This window comes from Rhodofomes roseus, assembly GCF_022264815.1.
Source record: "Rhodofomes roseus strain CIRM-BRFM 1785 chromosome Unknown C8Q71scaffold_42, whole genome shotgun sequence".
Taxonomy (NCBI): Eukaryota; Fungi; Basidiomycota; class Agaricomycetes; order Polyporales; family Fomitopsidaceae; genus Rhodofomes; species Rhodofomes roseus.
The window spans coordinates 733-25,481 of record NW_025952998.1 but is presented as its reverse complement, the minus strand read 5'-3'; the positions used below and the strand labels follow the sequence as shown (position 1 = coordinate 25,481).

The 24,749-nt window shown below is 57.3% G+C and overlaps 10 protein-coding genes across 10 annotated transcripts; 4 read left to right on the top strand and 6 right to left on the bottom strand.

Annotated features, from left to right (window-relative positions):
- The first annotated feature begins 15 nt into the window (after nucleotides 1-15).
- Nucleotides 16-1,626, top strand: C8Q71DRAFT_791383 (uncharacterized protein). Its single transcript, XM_047925357.1, has 4 exons — nucleotides 16-726; nucleotides 794-950; nucleotides 1,013-1,095; nucleotides 1,152-1,626. The coding sequence occupies exons 1-4, from the start codon at nucleotides 503-505 to the stop codon at nucleotides 1,393-1,395; spliced, it is 708 nt and encodes a 235-aa protein (XP_047772652.1). The 5' UTR covers nucleotides 16-502; the 3' UTR covers nucleotides 1,396-1,626.
- A 142-nt stretch (nucleotides 1,627-1,768) lies between these two features.
- C8Q71DRAFT_791379 (ubiquitin-conjugating enzyme/RWD-like protein) lies at nucleotides 1,769-3,082 on the bottom strand. Its single transcript, XM_047925356.1, has 8 exons — nucleotides 2,917-3,082; nucleotides 2,821-2,848; nucleotides 2,739-2,759; nucleotides 2,615-2,683; nucleotides 2,413-2,556; nucleotides 2,298-2,361; nucleotides 2,178-2,237; nucleotides 1,769-2,129 (listed from the first exon to the last, which is right to left on the bottom strand). The coding sequence occupies exons 1-8, from the start codon at nucleotides 3,012-3,014 to the stop codon at nucleotides 2,071-2,073; spliced, it is 543 nt and encodes a 180-aa protein (XP_047772651.1). The 5' UTR covers nucleotides 3,015-3,082; the 3' UTR covers nucleotides 1,769-2,070.
- A 133-nt stretch (nucleotides 3,083-3,215) lies between these two features.
- C8Q71DRAFT_791377 (uncharacterized protein) lies at nucleotides 3,216-8,390 on the top strand. Its single transcript, XM_047925355.1, has 6 exons — nucleotides 3,216-3,557; nucleotides 3,611-3,781; nucleotides 3,832-3,895; nucleotides 4,258-4,788; nucleotides 4,837-7,678; nucleotides 7,735-8,390. The coding sequence occupies exons 1-6, from the start codon at nucleotides 3,284-3,286 to the stop codon at nucleotides 7,972-7,974; spliced, it is 4,122 nt and encodes a 1,373-aa protein (XP_047772650.1). The 5' UTR covers nucleotides 3,216-3,283; the 3' UTR covers nucleotides 7,975-8,390.
- Nucleotides 8,387-10,137, top strand: C8Q71DRAFT_791374 (cAMP phosphodiesterases class-II-domain-containing protein). Its single transcript, XM_047925354.1, has 7 exons — nucleotides 8,387-8,613; nucleotides 8,692-8,722; nucleotides 8,780-8,838; nucleotides 8,903-9,023; nucleotides 9,086-9,280; nucleotides 9,336-9,976; nucleotides 10,027-10,137. Exons 1-7 carry the CDS (start codon nucleotides 8,580-8,582, stop codon nucleotides 10,032-10,034), a joined length of 1,089 nt encoding a protein of 362 aa, XP_047772649.1. The 5' UTR covers nucleotides 8,387-8,579; the 3' UTR covers nucleotides 10,035-10,137.
- Nucleotides 10,138-13,626, bottom strand: C8Q71DRAFT_791368 (WD40 repeat-like protein). The gene is made up of 9 exons (XM_047925353.1): nucleotides 13,047-13,626; nucleotides 12,877-12,980; nucleotides 12,684-12,823; nucleotides 12,439-12,625; nucleotides 11,724-12,389; nucleotides 11,537-11,656; nucleotides 10,947-11,467; nucleotides 10,790-10,894; nucleotides 10,138-10,728 (listed from the first exon to the last, which is right to left on the bottom strand). The coding sequence occupies exons 1-9, from the start codon at nucleotides 13,356-13,358 to the stop codon at nucleotides 10,466-10,468; spliced, it is 2,418 nt and encodes an 805-aa protein (XP_047772648.1). The 5' UTR covers nucleotides 13,359-13,626; the 3' UTR covers nucleotides 10,138-10,465.
- Nucleotides 13,627-17,749, bottom strand: C8Q71DRAFT_791365 (uncharacterized protein). Its single transcript, XM_047925352.1, has 15 exons — nucleotides 17,521-17,749; nucleotides 17,404-17,471; nucleotides 17,109-17,342; nucleotides 16,812-17,036; nucleotides 16,541-16,756; nucleotides 16,463-16,480; nucleotides 16,113-16,436; nucleotides 15,809-16,033; nucleotides 15,723-15,756; nucleotides 15,533-15,670; nucleotides 15,410-15,473; nucleotides 14,972-15,355; nucleotides 14,719-14,920; nucleotides 14,296-14,666; nucleotides 13,627-14,236 (listed from the first exon to the last, which is right to left on the bottom strand). Exons 2-15 carry the CDS (start codon nucleotides 17,440-17,442, stop codon nucleotides 13,888-13,890), a joined length of 2,823 nt encoding a protein of 940 aa, XP_047772647.1. The 5' UTR covers nucleotides 17,443-17,471; nucleotides 17,521-17,749; the 3' UTR covers nucleotides 13,627-13,887.
- Nucleotides 17,750-19,578: 1,829 nt separating this feature from the next.
- On the bottom strand, nucleotides 19,579-20,724 carry C8Q71DRAFT_911987 (uncharacterized protein; the record flags this gene model as incomplete). Its single annotated transcript, XM_047929163.1, has 2 exons — nucleotides 19,579-20,517; nucleotides 20,571-20,724. 2 exons carry the CDS (start codon nucleotides 20,722-20,724, stop codon nucleotides 19,697-19,699), a joined length of 975 nt encoding a protein of 324 aa, XP_047772646.1. The 3' UTR covers nucleotides 19,579-19,696.
- Nucleotides 20,725-21,041: 317 nt separating this feature from the next.
- On the top strand, nucleotides 21,042-21,760 carry C8Q71DRAFT_445151 (uncharacterized protein). Its single transcript, XM_047918592.1, has one exon. It carries the CDS (start codon nucleotides 21,134-21,136, stop codon nucleotides 21,605-21,607), a length of 474 nt encoding a protein of 157 aa, XP_047772645.1. The 5' UTR covers nucleotides 21,042-21,133; the 3' UTR covers nucleotides 21,608-21,760.
- On the bottom strand, nucleotides 21,704-22,916 carry C8Q71DRAFT_791354 (uncharacterized protein). Its single transcript, XM_047925351.1, has 2 exons — nucleotides 22,735-22,916; nucleotides 21,704-22,679 (listed from the first exon to the last, which is right to left on the bottom strand). Exons 1-2 carry the CDS (start codon nucleotides 22,886-22,888, stop codon nucleotides 21,862-21,864), a joined length of 972 nt encoding a protein of 323 aa, XP_047772644.1. The 5' UTR covers nucleotides 22,889-22,916; the 3' UTR covers nucleotides 21,704-21,861.
- Nucleotides 22,917-23,164: 248 nt separating this feature from the next.
- C8Q71DRAFT_911985 (uncharacterized protein) lies at nucleotides 23,165-24,533 on the bottom strand (the record flags this gene model as incomplete). Its single annotated transcript, XM_047929162.1, has 2 exons — nucleotides 23,165-24,219; nucleotides 24,281-24,533. 2 exons carry the CDS (start codon nucleotides 24,531-24,533, stop codon nucleotides 23,390-23,392), a joined length of 1,083 nt encoding a protein of 360 aa, XP_047772643.1. The 3' UTR covers nucleotides 23,165-23,389.
- Between the last annotated feature and the right edge of the window lie 216 nt (nucleotides 24,534-24,749).

Sequence of the window (24,749 nt, the reverse complement as noted above, 5' to 3'; positions counted from 1 at the left end):
CGCTGTCTGAGTGTGTTCCAGTGCCTCGAAAACGCCGTCACGCCGCGCGCAAAGCGGGTCACGTACCACGAGTCGCGCAACGAGCTGTCTCGTACCCACCCAACCACCGCAGTGTTATCGGTGCGGTGGTTGGGCAGTGCGTCCATCACATGGATGGGTACGAGACAAATAACGAGCGGGTTCGAGTCTTAGACGAGAGCACCCACTCCGTCTCTCCTCGTGTCTCGGCGTTTGCGGCGAGCTAGGAGGCCTAATTCAGTTCGGGCTACAGAAGACTGAATGGCTTGCTCGATGACCCGCTTTGGAGCCAGTGCTGAGCGCCGATACTGCCCAATCGCGGCATATTTGCCCGGGTCGTGGACGCCTTCTGCGTTACGAAAGGCTTTTATAGCTCATCGCAAAATGCAAGCAGCTCTCCCACTCAACAAAGCCCTTAGCGCGAGCGACGGCTCATCGCGGAACAGCTTGGGCCCATCATCTTAAACAACAAATCTCTCTGGCTATGAATGCCGCCACGTTCTTCCGCTCCATTGCCGGCCTTGCAGTGGCTGTCTACCGTCTCATTGGTTTGCTCTACTACTTGCCACATCTATATCAAGGACACCACGATCGTTTCTTGGAAAGTACGAGCGCACCACGGGAGTTGGGCTGTCAATGGCAAGGGTTAGTAACCCAACTGCAGCACCAATGGATCATCTTCAAGTGTTGTTCGGGGCTGTATATCATGTACGTGTTCAATTCTGCGACAATCATGGACTTGAGCTCACCAGGATCGACTACCAATGCTCGACAGGGTTGTCTTTGGGCTGTTGCAAGTATCCGGTACCACTCCCGGAATACTGGTCGTCACCACTGGCACTGTCTGTGTCATCTTTTCCGTCACTGCCGTTCTGTACTGTGAGGCATTCAACGCGTATCTCGCGCGTGCAGACCGATACCATTCAGGCTGGGTATGTCCAACAAGCCTAGACATCAGACAAAGCTCATCAATCACATCCCTCAACCCTTCTAGATTTCGTTTGGCGTACCTGACGCAGAGTGGTCCTGGCGATCCGTTCCTATGCTTCTGGCCGTTCCGGCCGCCCATGTCTGCTGGTAAGCCCTCGAAGATGTTCACATACTCTGGACATGAACATGACACTGCATTGCAGGGCTACGGCGGTCTTCATCGCATTCGTGATGGTAGAGGCGTGGACAGGCATGGGCGCCCAATGTGCGAACATGTCGGGCGATCCTTCCTTGTCGACACGCAATATTCACATCGGTGGCACCACGGTCATTTGCGCCCTTGTGGTTACTGGTCAAATTGTCGCTAGCGTCGTCCAGGCCGCCTTCGTGGTTCCTGCGTTCAGGCAGCTCTGTTCTTCCTCTGAACAAACCACAGATACGGTGTAGTCAATGTAGTGTAGGGTCTCAGCCGACTGTTCGGTGTCGCTGGATCGGTCGTGGCCACCAAGTACATAGTTTGGATCTCGGGTTGTTCCTTGCTGTCGAGTTCTTTCTTGCTTTCGGTCGTTCAAGTCCATATAGATGTCGTGCTGTAAAGTATAAAGTATTGTGTATGTCTGTAAGAATGTATACACCACGAACCAGGTACTGTGAAGGCATACCTGTACATAAAATCAACTCCCGAGTCATGGAGGTGTCCCTCGCGTCGGATACGTCATGAGCAGCGAGGTCGGATCTAGTCCTGTGAGATGTCTTTTTTTTTTTTGGTGGAGCGTTGCGTCCGAAGGACGCTGGGTCTGGCAGCCAGCAAAGTAGTCCTGTGAGATGTCATCGGGGCCCAACCATCAACGCAGGCTAATAGAGACTAACAAGCGGGAAGAGCACTCTGGTATACGCCATGTTTAGCTTGACTGTTAAGTATGAACACCCCAATAGTAGCCGTCGTTCACACAGTGCAACAGTTGAGAGCACACATGTATAATCCTGTATGTAACATGGCGCACCGGGATCCGATAATGCAAATGTATGTAGTCCTAATCCCTTGAACGATGACAGAAACATGCGATGTAGAAAACAATGGGGCTGAAATGAGGCATGATACACGGAAGGCAAGGCAACACACTATGCGGAGCCCTCATCGTTGATGGGACGGTAATGCTTCATTAGTTGCGCCTTGAAATCTAGTGACGATGTAAGCACGAAGTTGTCCGCGAGGTGAAGCGACCTACCTTCAGGCGAGTCCCAGAGGTTAGCAGCATCTGGGTTCAGTGGTGACGCATTGTTGGGTTCTGAACAGAATGGGTCAAGCCGTATAGAGAGTACATCGAAAAGACGTCGATGAAACATACCACCAAGGAGAGACTGCAGGGAAAGGAGGATCGTCTGAACACTGTACACAGCAGACCATTTATCCTACATAGACCGTGTTAATATCTCTGTTGTCAGCGGGGCGAACCCACGTACCTGGAGAATGTCTAGGCAGATCGCGCCTCCCACAATATCAACATTTGGGTGATAGCATGGTGTGACGAATCTGATGATGGGAGCTGCGTATGGGTAGTTGGAGGGAAACGAAATGGAGATCTTGAAAGTCAGGCCAGCGTAGATCTGGTTGATATCGTGAGCCGTGGCTGCTGAATGGTGACGCATCATTACCAAGACATACTGTACTCGGCGCGCCTTCAATTGTCCCCGCCCACTCGAATAAGTTAGCGTCCGACTTCGGGAACGCCGACTGCGTAGATACACTTGTCAGCGCAGGGCATCGAATAGTCGGTGGGTCTACGAACAATACCAGGAGAAGAAGACATCTGAGGTTGCGGTCGATTAGCGGATGTGCCACCAAGAGTCACCGTACGTTACACAACTCACCATGAGAGTCATAAGTTCGCTGCTAAGCCTAGATATCGTAACGAGCGAGCCCTTAGCGTGAAACGCGCGTAGCAGAACTACAGCTGCGCTACTCACCGCTTCGTGACACTCCCAGCACTCTCCCCGCCAGACCCTGCAGCAGCGGACTTTTGGCTCGTACGCGCAGGCGCGAGCGACATCGTGAGTTGTTCCATGATAGAGTACAGATGAGGGTATGATGAGACTATACAGAGCAAGAAGAGGGTCGTGGTCGCAGAGAAAGGCGAGTGTTTGACTTCGGTTCGTTTTGAACGCGTCCAGTGGGCAGGTCACGTGTATCGGAAGCCGGAACGCTTAGTCATCGCGTTCCTCCCACGCTCCCCGCGACCTGACGCAGGCTCGCAGCGAGTGACCGGGCAGCACACACTCCATCCCGTACTCCGCGCAACCCGCTGCGCCCGTCCCCCACGCTGGCTTCGTAGCGATGTCGAAGTTCACGCCAACCCCCGCTGAGGTTGCGCTCGTCAACCAGATATTCATCCAGGCAGATACCCAGAAGCTCGGCGTCATCACCGGTGACGCTGCCGTCCAGATATTCAACGGCTCCAACCTCTCGCCCTCCGTGCTCGCGGAGATCTGGAACCTCGCCGACGAAGATAATAACGGTGTTCTGACGCGCAAGGGCGTCGCTGTTGCGGTGCGCCTGCTTGGCCATGCACAGCGAGGAGAGAAGATTACGGAAGCGTTGGTGCTCAAGCGTGAGTGTTCGTGCGCCGTGCCGAGCGACGCGACCTGAGACGCGTTATTGTAGCTGGCCCGACTCCTACTATCGAGGGAATAACACCACCAGTTGTCCAACATCCGACGGGTATACCGGCAGCGCGATCCCCGCCTCCCGGGCTCCCACCACTGACCCCTCAAGACAAGACGAAGTTCATGAAGCTGTTCCTCTCATGCGGTCCAATTAACGGCCTCCTGAACGGTGAGCCTAGTCATGTCTTCGTCAGCGACGCCTGCTGAGCGTCCTTTCAGGTGACAAGGCGCGGGACGTGTTCGTCAAGTCCAAGCTACCCGTAGACAAGCTCTCGCAAATATGGTAGGTTGTCTGCTTTGCATAGCTGCACATGAGTGCTTCACCATAAGAAGTCGTCAAGGCTTCGGAGTTCATCTTCGGTCGGCATAGTGGCACGCAGCGTCGCCTGTCTGTCCTTCTGTGAAGCAGCAACGGCGATAGTGCCTAAACTTGCTGCACATTCACGATAGCCCGCCGCCGTCAGTCTGAACAGATATATGAAGCTTGGCATTGCTCGCATACACTGGAACTCAGTCATCTCTCGCATCCTTGGGCTAGATATCCGTCTCCGTCATCCCTCGTCTTGCTGTCGTTTGAATGGTGGTGGAGAACGCACATCTGGACGTGTTAATATTGAATATGTGTCTAACATGGTCCTTCTACAGGAACTTGGCAGACACGAGGAACCGAGGTTCACTAGACGTGACCGACTTCACGATAGCGATGTATTTGATTCAAGCAACCATGCACGCCCAGCTGCAAACCATCCCGCCTGTACTACCTCCCGGGCTCTACGAACAAGCAGCTGGGAAGTCACCATTTGAAGGGGTCACAACACATGCAACAGGTAGTAGCGGCCATTATAGTCCTGGACTCAGTGCCTCATTCCCCGGGCGACCAATGAGCACGATCGAACCGAATTTTACTGGACAAGGTTCGCCGCTACAGCCGCAGATGACAGGGCCCTTCCGGTCTGCCCCACCTCAGCGTTCAGCGCTTAGTTCCACACCAGCGTTTCCGTTCGTGCAGCCTCAGGCCACCGGTGCGCAGTGGGACGTGACTCCCGCCGAGAAGGCGAATGCGGATCGCATCTTCGGCACACTAGACACCCAGAAGAGAGGCTATATCGAAGGCGATGTTGCCGTACCGTTCATGCTGCTGTCCAAGCTGCCGGAGGACGTCCTTGCTCAAGTATGGTATGTGTCGCTGATTACCTTGGTTGCCACCAAATTGACCGCCTGTAGGGACCTTGCTGACCTGAACAACGACGGCCACTTGACGAGGGACGGTTTCGCTGTGGCCATGCATCTTATCCAGAGCAAACTGGCCGGACGAGATATTCCAGCGACGATTCCGTCAAGTTTGATACCCCCATCCATGCGCGGTGCTCCGGGTGCACCTCAAGCCCCGGCCACGCAGTTCCAACCTGCGGTCCCTGAAGCTATCCGCGACTTACTCTGGGACGATTCGCCTCCTGCGTCGGCGACGGTGCCGCAACCCCAGCAATCTGCGCTTCAGCCACAGAGCACTGGAGCATTTGCTACGCCAGTGCTGCACCCTCAGTCTACAGGCGCGCGCCAAATGATGACGCCGCCGCCCCAGCGGGCCGCGACGATACCTACCGTCACCGATCCCTTTGCTTCTGCCAACTCACCGTTCGCCGTGCCTGCACCTGCTGCACATAGGGACTTGCTCGGAGACGACGACGAGCCTGCGCACACTGCGTCGCCACCGCTGCAGGATCGCTCTGCGGAAATAGGCAACGTGAAGAACCAGTTGAGCTCGACCAACCGGTCGCTCGAGACGGCGAAGGCAGAACGCGAAAGCATGGAGCGCACACTCAGCGAACAAGCGGCGCAACTCTCCGCGTTGCAGACGCAGTTATCTTCTGCGAAGGCAACGTATGAGACAGAAACACGCCTGCTGGGGACGCTCAGAGAACGGTTCAGCAACCAGACTGCGGATATCCAGAAGGCGAGAGAAGAACTCATCCACGGCGAAAGTGACCTCAGTGCAGTCAGAGTAGAGAAAGCGGAGGTTGAGGGTGCAGTGCTTAGGGACAAGGAGGAGGTGCGAGACCTCCAGAGGCGGATGACCGAAGTCGGAATGGAGGTCGAGACTCTCAAGGCCGAGGTTGAGAAGGCGAAGAAGGAGGCGAAGCAACAAAAGGGTCTGCTGGCCATCGCCAAGAAGCAGCTCGCGACAAGAGAGGCCGAACGCGCGCGCGTCCAGAAGGAACTCGAGGAGGCGCAGAGCGAGGCCGCTGAGGCTACTAAAGAACGTGAACAAGCGGAGGCCGAGCTAGAGAAGGAAGCACCTGCCCCAATGACGAACGGTCACGGCGGTGTCGCCTCCCCGGACATTTTGGCCATGGCTGCTGCTCAGCCCCTACCTGCCACCCCAGAGGTCCCGACAAGCCCAACAGCTTCGATTCTCAGTCTCGGCAAGAGCAACAATCCCTTCGAACGAGTGGCAATGGCCTCTGGCACAGGGTCGCGCGCGCAGTCGCCCTCACCGTTCCTGCCGTTCACTAACACTGGCAGTCTCCCCACTCCGCCCACGGTCCCCATTGAGGCTCCCGCACAGCAGTCATCGCCCAGTTCACCTTCGGCGAACCCATTCCGCTTCTCGCAGGCATTCTCGCCCGGCGAGGGTACCAGCCTGCTTGCATTGGCGGACGCTCCTGGCGCTTCTGATGCCCTCTCCCCCGCTGACCTGATGTCGCCCACTGACACTGACATGTTCCATACGCCGCTCAACTCGGCCACCATTGCTGCTCCGGCCCCCGAGCCCGCGCCCTCAATCCAGGCGACACTCGCCGAGGCATCGAGCGAGCCCACCGTTGCTCCTGAAGAACTGCCCACTACTACTTCGGTCTTTGACGAACCCGCCGTAGTATCGGCTGATGATACTGAAACTACTCAGGCGACCACAGACCGTCTGGAAGATACCGACCTCGCTCACCAACTCAAGGAGCTCGACGTTGAGGAGTCCGACTCGGATTCTGAGTCTGAGGAGGAAGAACCGCTTGCGAACATCAAGGCGCGACTCAGCGGCGATGTACCTCATGTTGGCGGTATCGCAGAATCGTCCACATCGCAGACAATCTCGGCGTTTGACGACTCGTTCGGTATCTCTGCACCTGCCCAGGAAGTTCGGTCTGCTTCCCCTCCGAAACCCGACGCGGCCACCCCCGTACGTAGCCAGACTCCGGTGGTCGCGCCTGCGACTCCTGTGAATGCGTTCGACGAGGTGTTTGCACCCCCCGCTGTTGCGCAGCCCTCGGAGCCTTTCGCGGCGCCGGTGCCAATTCCGACGACCACTGAGCCGAAGACGAACGGGGATGCCCATGGAACTCCTGACGTGAACGACTTTGATGAGGCTATGGGCAAGCTTGGGGCAAGTATGAGCAGTATCGGCGGCCCGTCCCAGTTCTCGGAGTTCAGCTTTGATTCGGCGTTCGAGGACAACTTCGACTTTGCTGCTGCTTCCGCGGCGACACCAGCTGCTCCCAACGCGAACGGAAACGCCGTCCCAGCAGCAGCGCCTGTGCCTGCCAACAACACTTTCGACAACGTCTTCATGTCGCAGCCTAGCAGCGCGTTCCCACCTGTTGGTGCTCCGCAGGCACAGGCGCCCGCTGCTACGGGATCGTCTCCATTCGACCAGCCTGCACCTCAGGAAGGAAGGCCCTTCTCTTTCGATGATGCTTTCAGCTCGGGTCCGAGTGCTCCTCAACCTAACCAGTCCGGAACAAATGGGAATGCTGTCACTCCGATCTCCTTTGACGATGCCTTTGGTGGTCAATCTAGTGCGCTGGCTTTGGACGCTTCATTCGGAACAACAACGTCGGGAGCGTCGGCCGCTCCTTCGCAGTCGAAGGGCCCGACACCGTTCCCGACCGCCTCCCCGCCGCAATCACCTACTGGCACATCTTCGACTGGCTTCGGCCCACGACGGTCAACCTCGCCTCCTCGTCACCAGTCCCCTCCGCCCCGCCACTCCTCGCCAAAACCCATGGCACGCCCCTCGACTGCAGGATCCGAGAAAGAGAAGGCGCCGACTACTAGACATTCCAAATTGAGCGTGAGTATGAGGCCGCATTCCAGTGTTCCCGAGCGCTGACGGGCTGCTTGTATCAGATCCGCTTGCCATTTGGGAGGAAGAAGAAGTCGACACCGCATGAAGTCCCTCCTCTGCCTTCGTCGTCCTTGACTAACCAACAAGTACTCGAAGAGCCCACTCCGGCTGTAGACGACGATATCGACTCCGTCAAGCAGCTGTGCAGTATGGGCTTCAGCAGGACCCAGGCCGTGATGGCGCTCGAGAACCACGGATACGACGTACAGAGAGCACTCAATAGCTTACTCGGTAAGTTATAACTGACCAGCACTTACATGGTTCTTACGCAAACTGTCGTAGGCTCATAATGATCATCTTTCTGTACCTTTATCCTGAGTAGCTTCGTTGTTCATGCTTTCTCCCTTGTGCCCTTCGGTACCCACACTCCTTGGACAGTACTATTACGAACGCTCCTTATTCCCAATCTTCCTGCTTCTCTTAATGTGATACGCGCGCGGTGGAGCGGCTCTCAACCAGCTCTTTGTTTCGTGCCTTCGATTCCACGTGGAGGGCAATGCGTACTTCCACGAGTACGGAGCGCCGACTATGTAGTCCTTCAGAATAAGAGAACACAACTATCTCCTCTCCGAGTCGCTTGGATGGCGTCTAAGGCCTGGACAATCGATGTTGCTTTGTATTCAGTGTAGTCAGTGCCTCACACGCTGAGATGGACGGCGTTCAAAGCAAACCAGTACGTTCTGGCGAACATTGTTCTGCCGGTATGTGGGTGCATCGCCACTTGGAGCATATAGTGCCTATATGAAGGTTGGGAATTGGTCGCCAAGTCGTGTGACGACCAGCCCTATTCGTTCCTGCTCTTATACCACGACCGCCCGAGGTCTACGCTGTGCGATTGGGCGTAGTTATGCCTAGTTTCGAGTTGGTCGCGCTCGGCTGCGGTAAGTAGATCCACAACAACCTCCAGGACCGGTGGGTCGTAATGATATGATTGACTTGGCTCTCGGACCACGTACTAGGCGGAGGTCCTGGTGAACATAATTTATCAAGGTTGGGATCTGCTATCTCCTCGACGTCCTGGTTCTCACAGTCACCTTGCCGGTCTAGTTATTTATTGAAACGATACGATGCGCACTGGAGCGAAGGCGCTCTGGCGTTGGAAGCAGGCAAGTGCCTTCCGAACTGACCAACGAGCGTCTCGGATATGGAAACCTGACAGACGCAAGTAAGGCTCAGGCATCGGAGCCTTGAACAAGCTTCTCAACGACCAACCCGATCTGTTCGGCTGTCCCCAGGTCAAGAACGACGGTCCATCGCCATGTACAGCAGGTGAAGTCTATTCATGGATCAAGTAAGTACGGTGATCCGGCTCCCCGGGGTTCGCAGGACTGCAGTTCACCGTTTGTGGTACAGATGTTTCCTACTGTCACATGCGCACCTGGATCACATCAGTGGGCTTGCTTTGACTGCAAGCACACTCGGTGGGAACCGCACCGTCTTCGGTGCCAGGCGGTGTCTAGAGAACGTTGAGAACCTCTTCTCAGGCCAGTTGTGGCCACGACTCGCATCATGGAGCGACGATGACAGCATTCCTCTCAAGCTACGGGAGTAAGATGGGTCTGCGCTGCTTGCCAGGTATCCGATTCTCACTGTCTTGGCGCAGACTTCATAACGATGCCAAATACCACCCATTATTTCCTGGCGTATCCGTCCGTACGATGCCACTAAGCCACGGGCGCTACGACGGTGAACGAACATACCACTCCTCCGCCTTCTTCATCAAGCACGAGTCCCGCGGACGAGAGTTCCTCTTCTTCGGGGACGTCGAACCTGACAGCATCGCCACCGAGCCACACACCCGGGACGTCTGGCGTGCCGCCGCGCTCAAGATCCCAAACACGCTGGACACGCTCTTCATCGAGTGCTCGTACCCGTCAGGAACGCCGGACGACATGCTGTACGGTCATCTCAACCCGGAGCATCTGGTAGCTGAGCTCACAGCTCTAGCAGCCGAGGTCGTGGACGCCCGGACGCGCACACGCGAGCCCAATAGTTCGCAGGAGTGGGACTCGGACGAGGAGCCGGTGCACGCACGCAAGAGACAACGGCGGGATAGTGCGGCGACGCCCACGTTGCGCGGTGTTCTGGCAGGCCTGAAGGTGTATGTCATACACTGCAAGGACGACGTCAAGGGCGCATATACGGATCCCATCAACAGAGTGATTGCCTCTCAGGTGCGGGCACTAGTCGAAGCGGAGGACCTCGGCGCGGAAATTATAGGCGTAGAACAAGGGATGAAGATACGTGAGTGTTGATGCACTGTCAAAGATTTACTCCTCAGCTTATGACCCCAGTTATATAATGTACACGAACTCCCGGGTATCGCGACTTCTATGCAGTTTGCCTCATGGACACCACGAGTCGTCGTGGTCATTGTCCACCTGCCACGCCCCTCTGCTTCACGCATCCCGGTTCAATCCACATGTGTATTCGTTACCCTCTCTCCGGCTCGTAACATCTGTGTAGCATAGCCTCTCCAAATCTGTCCCAATACATTTCGGTTCATGGTATCAACCACCTTTGAAACAAAGTTGACCTGGTAAGTCTGAGGTATGGACGTGCCAAGCCATGAATTATGGTCATCAGATTCGTAGCGAGGTATATTAGTGAACAGCGGCGAGAACAGAGCAAATACACGCAGAATTACCAGGTGGCATGTAGACAGGTCACCACAACATTACAACCCCACCCGCCGACCTCGACCCCCAGGACCACACCACGGGCCGCCGCCGCTCACGACGCGTACAGCTTGATGACGCCGTCCGCGCCCGCGCTCGCCATGATCGGCAGCGTCGGGTGGAACTCGGTGTCGAGCACGCCCTCGCGCGCCTTTTCTCGGTGGCTCGGGATTTCCTGCACGCACGCGCGCGACCCGAGCACGTCCCAGAACCGGACGGAGCAGTCGTGGCTCCCGGACACGAGCGAGAAGCCCGCGGCGTCGATCGAGAGCGACGTCACCGCGTCGAGGTGCGCGAGCATCGAGTGCGTGCATTGCCCTGCGTAGACATACGTCAGTGATCTGCATCGATACGCAGTGAGGGAGTTGAAATAGCGCACCGGTCAAGATGTCGAAGATGCGGATGTGTTTGTCCTCGTGCCCGGTGATCAAAAGCGGCATCGTGGGATGGGACACGATGTTGTTTGCCTGCGACGAGATGCCATCTACAGAAGGTTATCACTGCACACAGAGCACGACAATCCGCGAAACGCTCACCTTCCGCAGGCTCAGTCTGCAGCCGCACGAGCTCCTTGCCGTTTTCGATGTCGAAGATCTTGATGACCGCGTTCTGGTACGCCACCGCGACCTTTTTGAGATCGGTCTTGATCGCCTCCACAGCGGTCGCGCCGGGCGCGTCGCCTTCGTTCTGCGGCTCGCCTGCGTCTAGGCCGTCGAACGACCACGACAGCTTGAGCGAGCCCCCGCCTGACGGACCACTCACGTCCCAGACTTTGACCGCTCCCTCGGCACCGCAACTGATGAGCGTACTCTCGTCGCGCACCAATGCGAGGTCCCACACAGCGTCGGTATGGCCGATGAGCTCCCCGCGGGCGCGCGTGGCGTCGTAGGGCGCGTACGTCGTGTGGGACGAAGGAGGCAGCGCCCATATCCGGATGGACGAGTCCAACGAGGCGGAGTAGAGCAGCTGCTTCGAGGGCGCGTGCACCAGCCGGGTGATCGCGGCGGAGTGCCCGCGAAGCGTGAGCTGGGGCTCAATCTCCGTGGTGGGGCGCGACCTGCAGTCCAGAGCATGGCATCAGTGAGTCGTCTAGTGTGGCAAAGGTTTTTCCTAAGAGGGCACGCACGCTGAAGACGCGAGGCCGGCTACGTCGACGCGCCAGATCTTCACGGTCATGTCGTCTCCGCCCGTGGCCAGACAGAGCTCGGACGGGTGGAATGCAATGGCGCGCACGGCATCGAGATGACTAGAGAGACTGTCAGCACGAAGTCCGTAACACACTGTCCAGGACAGCAGACGACTAGCCAACTAACTTCCGCAGTGTTCGTTTCGCCTTCCACGCCTTGGTCTCTTCACCCTCTCCGATCACACTGGACTCGTCCTCCTCCACCTCGGGCTCCTCGTCCTTGCCCTCATCATCCTCATCCCTTGCACGCCGCTCCCATGATGCAGCACCACTGATGGGCATGCTATGCTGTCCAGACTGCTCGAGTCGTGCCCGCTCCGCGGCCTCCTGCGACAAGCGCAGCTTCTCCCGGAAGTCTGCGTCCGGACGGAAGATCGCTGTGCCCAGCGCCTGCTCATCGTCACCGTCCTTGTCCCTGTTGTCGGAAGCCTCGTTCGACAGCTGACTGGGCTGGGAGGGCTGTCCAAGCTGAGACTGCTGTTGTTGAGCTGAGTTCGCCTGCAGGTTTTGCGCAGCACCTAGCAGGCCTGAGCCCATGTTATTGCGCTCCAGCGGGTTACCTTGCGGGATGGCAGGTGCAGAGGACGGGCCCGTCGCCATGTTCATGCCGTTCATGACGGAATAGTCCTTGCCGACCTCAGGCATCAGTTTTCGCGGACGGCCATTGTATGGCATCTGATCATACGGAGCATTGGGAAGCTGGAGAGGCAGGGTGGTGTTGTTGAGCAGAGGACGGTTCGGAAGCGGGTTGACCGCTTGAGGGGACGTGAGATACGAGATTTCCTGAAGACATCTGTACACGCTACATGAGTACGAGAGAGTGACGGGAACGAATGACTGACTGTTTCAAGTAATCCCGGCTTCGTGCTCTGCTCTTTGGGTCGCGCCCCGGCGGTGGCTTGCCCATATGACCGATAGTTCCCGCCGCACCATTGGGCATGCCCATCCATGTCTGGCCTCTACTTGAAGCGTTCGTGACAGCACCATTCACAGAGCCAGTTGACATGCGATCAGGAGGAAGCGGTGAATCTGTGGGATGGTTGCGAAATGAGCTATTTATTGCGGAAGCATTGTGCTCGAGACGCGCCTTCACTCCGTGGCGAGCTTCCGCTGCTTTCTTCTTTATGACTGTAAGCGTCATCCTTCTTCTCGCCCAGCTGTGCCTGCAACGTTGCCAGTTTCGTAAGAGGGACGGCCTGCGAAGCCGGTTGGGCTAGTTGCTTTGAACTGTGCGTGGACACGTCAGGACTTCACACAATGGGCTCGCGCGACATACGCACCGCTCGACGCGTAAGGCGTACTCGAGCATTTTGATTCGGCGCATAAGGTCGAGCTTGACATTGTCGAAGGAGCGCCGCTCGCCCTCGAGCAGGGCTATTCGCGCCTTGGTAGCGCGAGCAGGCCTTTATTTCAGGACACGCACCCACCGCGCAGAATATTCGCGACGCACCCGCATTTCCGCCCGCTCAATCTCCCACTCATTTCTGTCGCGTTCATATCTCCTCCATTCGGTCTGCAGGAAGTGTAGGACGTTGGAGAGGGTGAAGTCCTGGCCGCTCTGTGGTGGGACGGGTATTTCGGACTGCTGTGGGCCCTGTTGCTGGGGCGGTGGCTGGGGCTGCTGCTGCTGGTTCTGCGGGGGTCTGTTGGGCGGAAGGGGGCCCAAAGGACCAATCATGGGGAGCTGGATGGTGGGCGGGAGGAGGAGGGGATGGGTCGGGTGGCCGAGAGACGGATTGGGTCGTGCAGTCGCGTTGATCATGCTGTTTGGTCCAAACAGCGCCTAGCCACTCGCGTCTGCCGCCACGCTCGAGCTCGCTGTCTCTCTCGTCCTCGACGCTGCAGATACGGCACTGCTCAACGTCTGGTCGTCTGCAAGGCCATGTACCACGCGTGCCATCCACCGCCTCGTTTTCGAATACCGCGTTTACGTAAGGAAGACCAATAGCTAGGTCTCGTCCCGCCTAACTTACGCTCACTTTAAATTGGTGTTGCTACGCTTCCTCCGTTCACCCGCTGATGCTATGGTGATTCAACATGAAACGGCCATAGGCCACCTCTAACACGCCTCGTTTATGTCAATACATTTTGATATCAATCATCACGTCGTTCGAATTACCGTAACTAGCTGCGTAGCGAGGTCCATCAACAGTATAGCGAAGTGTGCAGAGCAGTCATCGAACTACAACATGGCAGTACGGATACAGAGGAGAGTGTTATACTCCATAACAATATCACATCCGTGGCCTAATAACTCAAGTTCTCTATCCTCGAACACTATGGAAGCAATGTCACCTGAAACCACTCCCAACAACCTCCTCATAACTCGGAGGCGGCGTCTCAGCGCGCTCGGAGAACGCAGGCGGCGCGATCGACGACGTGCCCGTCGACTGCGCCAGAATAGGTTGCGGCTGTGTCCCAGTCGCCTGTGCTGCAACCGGGCGTGGCGGTGTCCCCGTTGTATGCAGAGACGCACCGCGTGGAGGCAAAGGCGGAGCTTGTCGCAGGGATGGCGGGACGAGGGATGGAGGAAGAGTATGCGGAAGCTCCCGGCCTTTGAGTTTCTCCCGGATGAGGTACATCGCTACTGCGAATTCGTCCCGCGTGAGCCGACCGTCGTGGTTCGTGTCCGCGAGTTCCCTACGCAAATCTCCCGGTGAGCCTCCGGCACAGTCGAGAGCAGGGAGAGATACACGCACCATATCTCTGCCATGACGCCATCAGGCAGCTTGGACTTGGAGAAGAACGGCACCGCGACGTCGCCCTCGATATATCCCTTGCGCCACGGATCCAGGTTATCGAAGAACGTGTCGAAGCGCGCCTTGGCCACCGGGTTGACGTCCCACTGCTGGCTCACAGACCGCTGATGGCCCCGAGAAGGGGATGTCCTGGGGCTAGGAGCTATCGTGAACGCAGAACCTGTCACTTGCGACTGCACCGGTTGTGTGCTCGGTGCTTGGCTCCTATGAGGTGGGCTGAGCGAGACACCGGGGCTGGGCAATCTCGGAGTGATGGGTGTCCTCGGGAGCGGAACCTGTGTCGGGTCCAGCGAGGAATCCAGATCGATGAGCTAGGATGGACATATCAGCATGAGGGCCAAGGTACGGCGAAAACACACTCACCGACGACACCGGCCGAGTCTGCAACGATGGCAAAGTCAGCGTACTTGCAGCACTTGGTTTCGCGGGTACGCTCTGGGCGCTGCTTGGAGGAGGAGCCGCCGCAGGCAAGTCCTGCCCGGCCTTCTTCCTCTCCACGAGCTGCATAACTTGGGCGAACTCTTGCTGCGTCAAGTATCCTTTCTTTCCCGTGTCAACCAAATCCCTACGTCCGTTCTCAGCACCCATCACAGCTCCCGCAGTGGACACCACGTACATGATTTGGCTCGACACCTCCATCGTCAACCCGACCTTCAGCAAAAACGACGTCACAGTGTACCCCTGTGCGTGCCCCGTCCGCTCCGGGTCCAGAGTCTCGAATATCCTCTCCGCGTGCAGCCTCGTCGACGACTGCACGTCAAAGTACCCCGTCGCGTTCGACGCAGCAGGTACGGGAGTCGCCGAGGGACCCGGCGTGTTCAGTCGGGATGTGCTCGGGATCTTCGGGAGCGGTTTGTTGCCCGCTTGCTCGTAGAGTGCGGCGGGGAGGCTGGAGGGGAGCGAGGCGAGTGAGCCGGACATGCAGCCCCGCACGAGATACATGGCGATCGTGAAGTCGCCGAGGTCGAGCATGCCTCGGCAGGAGACGTCGGCAAGGTCCCTGCGGGTTGCCTGTCGGACGTTGTATAGGGCGAGAGAAGCATGGCGAACATACCATATTCGTGAGAGCGTCTCTTGCGGAAGCTTCGATTTTAGGAGGAGGCTACCAGCTTGTGCGCCTTGAAGAAACGATGCGTTTGGCTCCACAGAGTAGACCGTGGAAGTAAGCGATACGCACCAGTCAGCAGCCCGTTACTCGGGTTCTGTGCGTAGAAAATCTTGGCGAACTTGGCCTTGTCTTGCATAGTCAGCGGAGACAAACCTTCTAGGCTCTGCTGTTCAAGAGCCGAGGTGACCTCCATGGGTGTCGCTGGTACTGCGACTTCCTCAGTACAGCGGTATGCCATATTGCCCCAACAACTACTCACGCTGTTTAGAGAACAGATCTTGGTCTCGCCCGCCCTATGTTCGCAGAGTCAAGCTGCCATTCAGATATCATGACGGACAGACATACCAGCTGTTCGTTCCACGCCGACTCCTTCCCGCTCTCTATGGCTTCATACAACTCCATCGCCTTGAGCAGGGCCTCGTTCGCTCCCAACAACTCCTCCAGCATGTTCTCCTCCCTCGTAGACGCTGAGCCCGACGCTCTGTTCCTCGACTGCTCCGCCGCTGCACTCGCCAGCGGGATCTGTGCGATGATGTCCCTCTGCGACGCACGACAGCTGTCGCGAAACTCCTGCGAGTGGGAATAGTCGATCCTCGTCAGCGCCACCATCCATCTTCCCACCCCCACGGGAACATGACTGTATGCGCACCTGGATGAGCTCGCCCGACAAGTCCTCCCGCCGCGCGTGCCGCAGTGCGTCCAGCAGCAGTTCCGCGTTCCCTTTCCCAGCACGCGCCGCGGCGAAGCCGGCCTCCGGGTCCCCACCCGGGTCTGCGAACGGGTCAGCCGCGTCAGGGCGCCGCTTGCCAGCTGCTACCCCCTCCCGGCGCATGTTGTCGCACATCTTCAGCGCGTCCGTGAGCGCCTGGTCCGTGGCGATCAGGTCGTTGAAAAGCGCCTCCTCGCGCGTCGTCGAGGAAGAGCTCGCTCGGCGGCGAGACTTTGCCGCCTCGCCATCCACCCATTGCAGGTGCTCGAAAATGTCCTTCTGGAGTCGACACAGTTCTTGCGGAATTCCTGCGTGGGACATATTTAGTTTGCTCGTGGGCGCGGAAGCCTACTCGGGTCAGGCCGCACCTCGATGAGCGGGCCACCCAAGTCTTCTGTGCTTGAGAAAACGACTGTGTCCCGGAGTAGATCTGCATGACCACGAGCAGTCTTTGCGATGCTTGACACGCGCCGAACCCTCTCGTCGTTCGAAGGTGAGGGCGCCTGGGCTGGTCCGTTGGAGCTACTTGCTTGTCCGCTCCCGGTACCATTCGCGCGCCCGGTACCGCTCGTTAAGCGGCGTATCTGCAGGCGTCATTGAGACTCTCATGGATATACAGAGGGAGAATGAGCTGTGAACCGTATAGTTGTTCTTCACCCGCTCTTGAGCCACACGATCCGACCCTGCTCGCTCCAGTCCGTCATACAGCCGGAGAACATCGAGCAGCTCGGTATGCACTGCTTCAAGCTCCTTCAATGCCGTCGCGAGCACTGGAGAAGAATCGCGGGACCGTATCACATTGGAAAGCCATGAGATTTGCTCGTCAATGACGTTCAGCGAGGCGCGACAGCCATTCCTGAACTCCTGTAGACACGAGGACGAATGGCGTGATGAGATGCGTACATATTGGCGTATATGAGAAGGTAAAGGACGGACCGGGATGATACCCCTAAGCAATTCCTGCGGGCCCTCCGCGTTGACCAGGGCTTCGTGTAGCAGGTCGGCGCTGCCCTGCGCGTTCTTGGCCAGTGCTAATGCCTCGTTCAAGGCCTTTGACATTGCAGGCGGCGTAATCTCAGGCTGAGGGGTGGGGGCGCGTCTCTGACGCGTCGAACGACTCGGATCGTTACCTCCATAGTACGGCGCGAGACCGTTGTAGGCCATCATACGCTGGGAATGCAGTGTGTTCAGATGCCTCTGTCTAGCACGCCAGTAGGTACACCCGGCTCACCTGGTCGAAGTCATCGACCACCTCCGGTCCCAAGTGCATTCAAGAAGACAGGTGAGTGATTAGGTAGTCTCGAGAAACTTATCAGATGAGTGCGTCGGACAGCTTGTGTCGTCTCACCTTGCGGCGCAGCGTCCGAGTCCGCAGCGATGTACATATACGGACCACGGTGAAAGTAAGCCCCTGTGAATACTAGTGGCCGAGCCACAAGTTGGCGTATAGCCTGTCGCGCGTGTCGAATTAACAGCGCTGTGTAACGCAATACAGTACAGGCGTCGACCAGCGGTCCTCGTTGTACATGACGATGAGGAGAAGGAGGTCGAGCTCGCGGAGTCGCAGAGCCGCGCCACAGCCACCGTCGTCTGAAATCACTTGATAACAACATAAGTACTTATTTATTGCACAAACTCATCCGCCACCAAGTTGGCTCTCCATCCATGCCATTGCCTATGCGCTGAGTCTCCGTGAAACAGCTTCGTCGGTGCGCTCGCTTCGTCGAGCCAGCCTTCCCCGGTGTGCTTTTCCTCCTCTCAATCTCCAAGTGGTATGCGTGCGCGGAGCTCGGCGTGCACACCGCCGTGCTCTCGTGCGGGCTCATCAGCAATACGTTTGAATACCTGCTGGCATGCAGAGCAGGCTCGGGCACACCGCCTGGTAGTGCGTGTCTCATCCCATACCGTCTCGCGCGCACTGACGGACTTGTGATGGCAGGTGGGTCTTCAGAATCGTTGTGCGCGCGCTCACGATCTCCTCTGTCTCGGAGTCTGTGCCCTAAGTGCACACTCTTCGTCCTCCCCAACTTTCCGTCCAGCCCGAGCACATGGCCGCGCTGGCTCACCTCGGCCGAGGTGCGACTTCGGACTCGCCGCGCATACGCAAGGATACCAGCTCACCCGATGCAGACCCGGGTGCGGACGCGGGCGGGCCTCTGGCTCGCGCTCGCGAACGGGAAGGTGTGGAGCCTCGCGCTCGCGCTCACGAGCCTGGTCGTCGCGCTTTCAGTTTAACGCGTGATCCCCGACGCTCTGTGTGACGCTGTGGTACATATGGGGACTATACGTACACTTTCCATGTCTTCAAGTTCGGTATTGCTACTCACTGTCTCTTAGTAAAGCATCCCGCGCGGTACAGGCTCTGCGTTTGCGGGTCGGATGACCGTGGCGACGGCGGAAAGGAAACTCGGTCTACTGGCACGAGCTTGACCGTTTCAATTTCCGGATTCGCGGCGCATGTTTCGCCTCATAATCGGGAACGCTGACCCCCGACGATATCATCCCGCAACTTCCTCGTGAACGACACTGGGCATCGAGACGCAGATGGATGTCCTCACGCAGAGCGACTATGGTCTCCGCTTCCGCAAGGGAGACGTCGTCACTATCCTGACGAACATCGGTCGCCGCACAGTTCTGTTGAGCTAACCCTGTTCCGCCGATCTAGCCGAAGAACGTCACCATCACCGTATACAAACCTTGGGCTACGTCGACGTTCACGACCAAGTAAGCACGCTTCCGCTCGTCTCATTCCCTCGTAGCCGGAGCTGGACCTGACGCACCCCCTCGCAGGATCAGCTCGTGCGAGAGAAACACCGTCGGGAGCAACGGTACCATAAGCTTCACGGACTACACATGGGCGGTCGGCCCGCGGTCGTCATGCCGAGCTTGCTCCTCAACTCGTCGGGCGTGTTGCGGGTTCGAGGGCCCGAACCAGTACGTCGAGCCGCCCGTCGTGGCGCAGGTCGCGAGCGGCGCCGCGGGCGTGCTCGGTCGGGGCGCGGTCGTCGGTGCGTTGCTCGGCTTCTGTTTGGGGCGTGGTGGCGTGGTCAGTAGGTTGTTCGCGTGCGCGAGGCTGGGTGGGGTGTCATGCGGCGTTGGACGTTCAGACGTGTTTACGACATTGACGGGGATGTTCAGTGTTGTCAGTTTACGCTAGAGTTCTCTGTATCTGTTTGTCGGATTGTTTAGTAGGCCTGGATGTCGTCAGTAGCGATGGGATGGGTAGGAGGATAATTGGAAGCGTTATGCAACGTGCCTGTAGGATAGTACATTACGTGGGACATGATGTCCAACTGGGCGTGTGACGTACTTGTGCATAGGCTTCGCTGAGTTCATGTCGTCGCTGTCGTGCTCACCTTGGTTCGCGTTGGTGCGTACGTCGATGTTCATGTTCGCACCCATCCATGCAAGTACACACGTATGATCATTTAAATATGGAAGTCCAGTCCAGAGGAGTAAATGTGAGGAACAGAAACCGTACAAGTCCATGCCAAGCGGCGAAAGCCAAGGCTACGTGTAACATTTCAGACACTCTCCTCCTCGGGAGCCCCCAGTATCTTCATGAATATGCTGAAGGACATCTTTGCCTCCCTCCCCTGCTCCAGGAACTGAATCTGGGCCCGTGTACGCTCCGATGGCGCGGATTTACTTCCGAGAACCTTGATGATGCGCCAGTCAAGCTCGATCTCGTTGAATTCCTCCAAAAGCTTCATCAGCGGAGTGTCTTTGGCCAGCAGCGGCTTCAGAGTATGGTGGGCAGGTTTCATGACGCGGGTGCGAACTTTTTCCTCAAGGAGGAAGTCCCCTTTGCTGTGTCCGATGTCGACGAGGGAAGCACGTTGCCATTCCTTGATGTAGCCGAAGGCCTGTTGTTCTGGGTTGTATGTCGCAGCAAAGTAGATATAGGCGTAGAAGAACGACTCTAGGTCGTGTCGATACTTATGGATGGGTGGATCGCCCACGCGCAAGAGGTCCATCGCCATAAACGGGCCCGTGCCCGTGCGGTACCTTGGCTTGACTACGCACTGGGAGTCTGTCGCCACGTTCGACGGAGCCGCGCCCTCCAGCTTTGGGGGCTGTTCCGTTGCTTGATCCTCGGCAGTGGCTCGCAACTCCGTCGTCGTCGCCTTCGCCACTGAATTTTCTTTCCAGTCTAATGGCCAAACCATCGCGGCGTTGTCGCCCGCACGACGATTGGTCCTAGAACCGCCCGTGCCCTGATCTTCTGCGAGGTCCCAGTCACACAACGCGCCGACGACCCGTCCGTCCCGCTCGTACCACATGATGCTGTTGAGCTCAATGTTGCAGTGTAGCATGTGGTATTTCTCGTACACCCAGTGATGCGCTTGCAGATATGATCAGACAGATGATACTAGTACACTGAGGCCGGCCACATACCACGAAGAGCGTCAACAAACACGCTATGGAATCTTTGCGCCGATCCAATGGTCTCCAGCGGTTGATATCCCCTAGTCATCAGTTTACGAGAGACTCTGGGAAGGTCATATTCGGCGGTGCTTCCGGCTGCATGGTGGGCTCGGGGTACGGCCATCTCTCCAGAGGAATGGTCAGTTAGAGGTTGAGCGTTAGCCGCAACAGTACCGCAACGCGGCAACAGCCTAAGTACGTAGCGCCCGCAGGGCGTCTCACGAAGCCACAGTGGCTGCTTGGTGGCTGCCACACCCATTTCCCCAGTGTTGTGCGGGTTCCTCACTGGCATCAGCAACACGTTCGAGTCTCTTCCTTCGGGCACACCGCCTGGCGGTGCGCGTCTCATCGATCGTCCTTTACCGTCTCGCGCGCACTGACTGACTTGTGATAGCTTGTGATGGTAGGTGGGTCTTCTTCATTGAGGGCGTGCTCACGGTCTCTTCTGTGGCCTAGGTGCGCACTCTTCGTATTCCCCAACTTTCCGTCCAGCCCGAGCACACGATCGCGCTGGTTCACCTAGGTTGGCCGTGATGCGACTGGTCGTGCCGCGCATACGCGGGCTCGCCCGACGCAGACCCGGGTGCTGGCGTGAGCGGACAGCGGGCCTCTGGCTCGTGGTCGCGGACGGGAAGGTGTGGATCACCGTGCTCTCGCTCTCAGTGCAACGCGCTCTTCCCGACGCTCTGTGTGATGACGGGGCATGGGGACTCTGTACATACACCTTCCATCTCTTGGAATTCGACCTCCCTATTCACTGTCTCTTAGTAAAGCACGTTGTGCGGCAAGCCACGCCCCTTGCGGTGGCATATCCATCAGCCTTCCTGGTCTCAAACCTCCTGGATCCTCAGGGAGTCGGTGAAACCAATAATGACGCTTGGCGATATAACAGCGCTAGCGTCCGAATCGGACTCGGTTACTCAGAGCTGACACGCAGCCTGACACGGACGTCTGAGACTCGGCGAACATCTGCATATGCGTACACCAAACCCACCTGTGACAGGTGATTTTGCGACCTTCCGTACTTTTCAAATGCATTGCGCTCGTGCGTACCGAAGAATTCGAGACTGCAATAGGCGCACTTGTCGACTCACGATCCACGATAGAGGACGACGATGCCTTGAGATTATACAGTGATAATACAAATTTGTCGCAACGAAACGTCAGCTTCGCATGTACATATGATGAACCAGACATAATGAGATATGAGGAGTATTGGAAGAAAGCGGAACCACGATTACATGCCAATTAGGACCACCCTCTACGCATCAACAACCTCGGGCGCCCTCAGGATTCTCATGAATTTGCTATACGTCACGACTTCCTCCCTCTCCCTCTCCTTCTCTTCAATTTCAGCTTGATTGCGAAACGCCTTCTTCGCAGTGCTCCTGAGAAGTCGGATGTAGCTCGCCTTAATCTCGAGGTCTAAGAAAACATCCAGGAGGTCCATCAGAGGGCTATCCTCGTCCAGCAGCGGCCTCAGAGTATGGTGGGCGGGTTTCATGACGCGGGTACGAACTTTTTCTTCAAGGAGGAAGTCCCCTTTGCTGTGTCCGATGTCGACGAGGGAAGCACGCTGCCATTCTTTGATGTAGCCGAAGGCCTGCTCGTCTGGGTTGTATGCCGCAGCAAAATAGATATAGCCGTAGAAGAACGACTCCAGGTCGTGCCGATACTTGTGGATAGGTGGGTCGCCCTCGCGCAAGAGGTCCAATGCCATAAACGGGCCCGTACCCGTGCGGTACCTTGGCTTGACTACGGCCTGGGGCTCTGTCGCCGTGTTCGACGGTCCCGCGCCCTCCAGATTTTGGGGCTGTTCCGTTGCTTCACCCTCGGCGATGGAAGGCAGACTCGGTTTCGTCGCCGACTGCGCGGCTGGTTCTGGGTCTGGCGGCCATATCACCGCAGCAGCGTCACCAGCACGACGAGTGGGTCTGTACTCGCCCGTACTCTGGTCTTCCGCAAGGTCCCAGTCACACAACACGCCGACGACCCGTCCGTCCCGCTCGTACCACATGATGCAGTTGAGCTCAATGTTGCGGTGTAGCATCTGGTATTTCTCGTACACCCAGTGATGTGCTTGCAGATATAATCAGACAGAGACCATACTAGTACACTGAGGCCGGCCACTTACCACGAACAGCGTCGACAAAAACGCAATGGAATTTGCTCGCCGATCGAATGGTCTCCAGCGGTTCGTATCCCCTAATCATCAGTGTACGAGAGACCCTGGGAAGGCAATATTCGGCGCTGTTGCCGGCTGCATGGTGGGCTCTGGGTACGGCCATCTCTCCAGAGGAATGGGTTGAACGTTAACCGCAACAGTACGTAGCGCCCGCAGGGCGTCTCAAGAAGCCACACCCATTGTCCCAATATAGCAAGTGTAGTGAATGGCCCTCAGCCCTGTCGTGGTGCCGCTGAGTTCAATGCTCCCAGTTCGACTGACGGCAAGAGCTCAAGAATGTCTGAACAGTTAGCTATTGCCACATATAAAGCTCTGCTAACGCTGTTACAGTATCCCCGAATTGTGCAAGCCATCTGAGTACTATCAACGCTAGCGCGCCGGCGCATTGCGCAACGGTGCCGGTGACTCCTGGCAGCGGCGGCGGCATATGATAAGGTCTAGTGACTTACTGGCATGAGAGCGTCTGGTAGAAGCCCTAGATAGAACATCAAAAATAAAGTGACTGTGACTTTAGTGTGAAGTTCCAGAAGTGAAGAGATACAGGACGAGTTTGGCAAAAAGGCGAAACTATGAGTGCATGCCATTTGGAAGCCAGCATCACCCTTTACGCATTAACAACCTCGGGCGCCCCCAAGATCCTCATGAAATTGCCATACGTTATGGTTTCGTCCCTTCCCCCCTCCCTCCTTTCAATTTCGGCTTGATTGCGGGACGCCTTCTTCGCAGTGCTCCTGAGAGACCGGATGTAGTGCGCCTTGGTTTCGAGGTCTAGGAAAACATCCAGGAGGTCCGCCAGAGGGCTATCCTCGTCCAGCAGCGGCTTCAGAGTATCGTGGGCGGCTTTCATTACGTCGCGACGAATTGATTCTTCTTCCAGAAACCTCCGTTTATTGTCCCCGATGGCGACGAGGGAAGCACACTGCCAATCCTTGATGTAGCCGAAGGCCTGCTCGTCTGGGTTGTATGTCGCAGCAAAGTAGATATAGGCGTAGAAGAACAACTCTAGGTCGTGCCGATACTTGTGGACGGGTGGCTCGCCCACTCGCAAGAGATCCATAGCCATGAAGGCGCCCGTGCCGATGCGATACCTCGACTTGTCTGTACCCTGTGGCTTTGTAGCCGTGCCGGACAGTTGCCAATGCCCGCTGGGAGGCGGCCCCGCTGCTTGATCCTCGGGGACGGCGAGTAGACTCGTCGATGACGCCGCCGTCGACTTTGTGGCTGAACGTCCTGTTGGTTCCGATATTCGCCATACCACCTCAGAGTTGTCTCCAGCTCGACGAATGAGCTTGGACTCGGCCGTGTTCTGGTCTTCCGCAAGGTCCCAATCGCACAGGACACCGACAATCCTCCCGTCTAGTCGATGCCACATAAGGTTGTTCAGGCTGACATTACGATGCAGAATCTTCGAGGTCTTGTACACCCAGTGGTGCGCTGCGACCATGATGAGTATACAGTGAGGCGACGCTGAGACCCAAAATCCAATACCACGTACCGCGAACAACATCAAAGAACACAACACGGAAGTTATCTGCAGTCCCGATGGTCTCCAGGGGTTCGTACTCTCTGAGGACCAGCCAACGGCGGACTCGGAGGTTGTCTGCCTCGGGATCAACGCCCAACCGTGGCGCAAACTGAGGGAGGGGCATCTCTTCTGCGCTCTTCGTTATAGACCACTTGAAGTCCATGGTATGCTTCCGGTAATCTGGCTTCGTCTCTTCCAGACGTCGGCGAACCACCTTGGCCATCGCGTCCTCGGGCTTGTGGACAGCGTGCGGCCACTGGACGACGTGGCCACTGGGCGACCGTAGTAATGAGCAGAGAAACCCGCAGGCGCTTACACTGGCACGGCCCGCGCCGAGACCCCTCGACAGCCAGATCGTCAGCCAGATCCCAAAGGAGAGGCGTCGTCACCGATCGAGTGTACGCAAGGCGATCTCACGACACCTTCCGCGTTCGGCGGT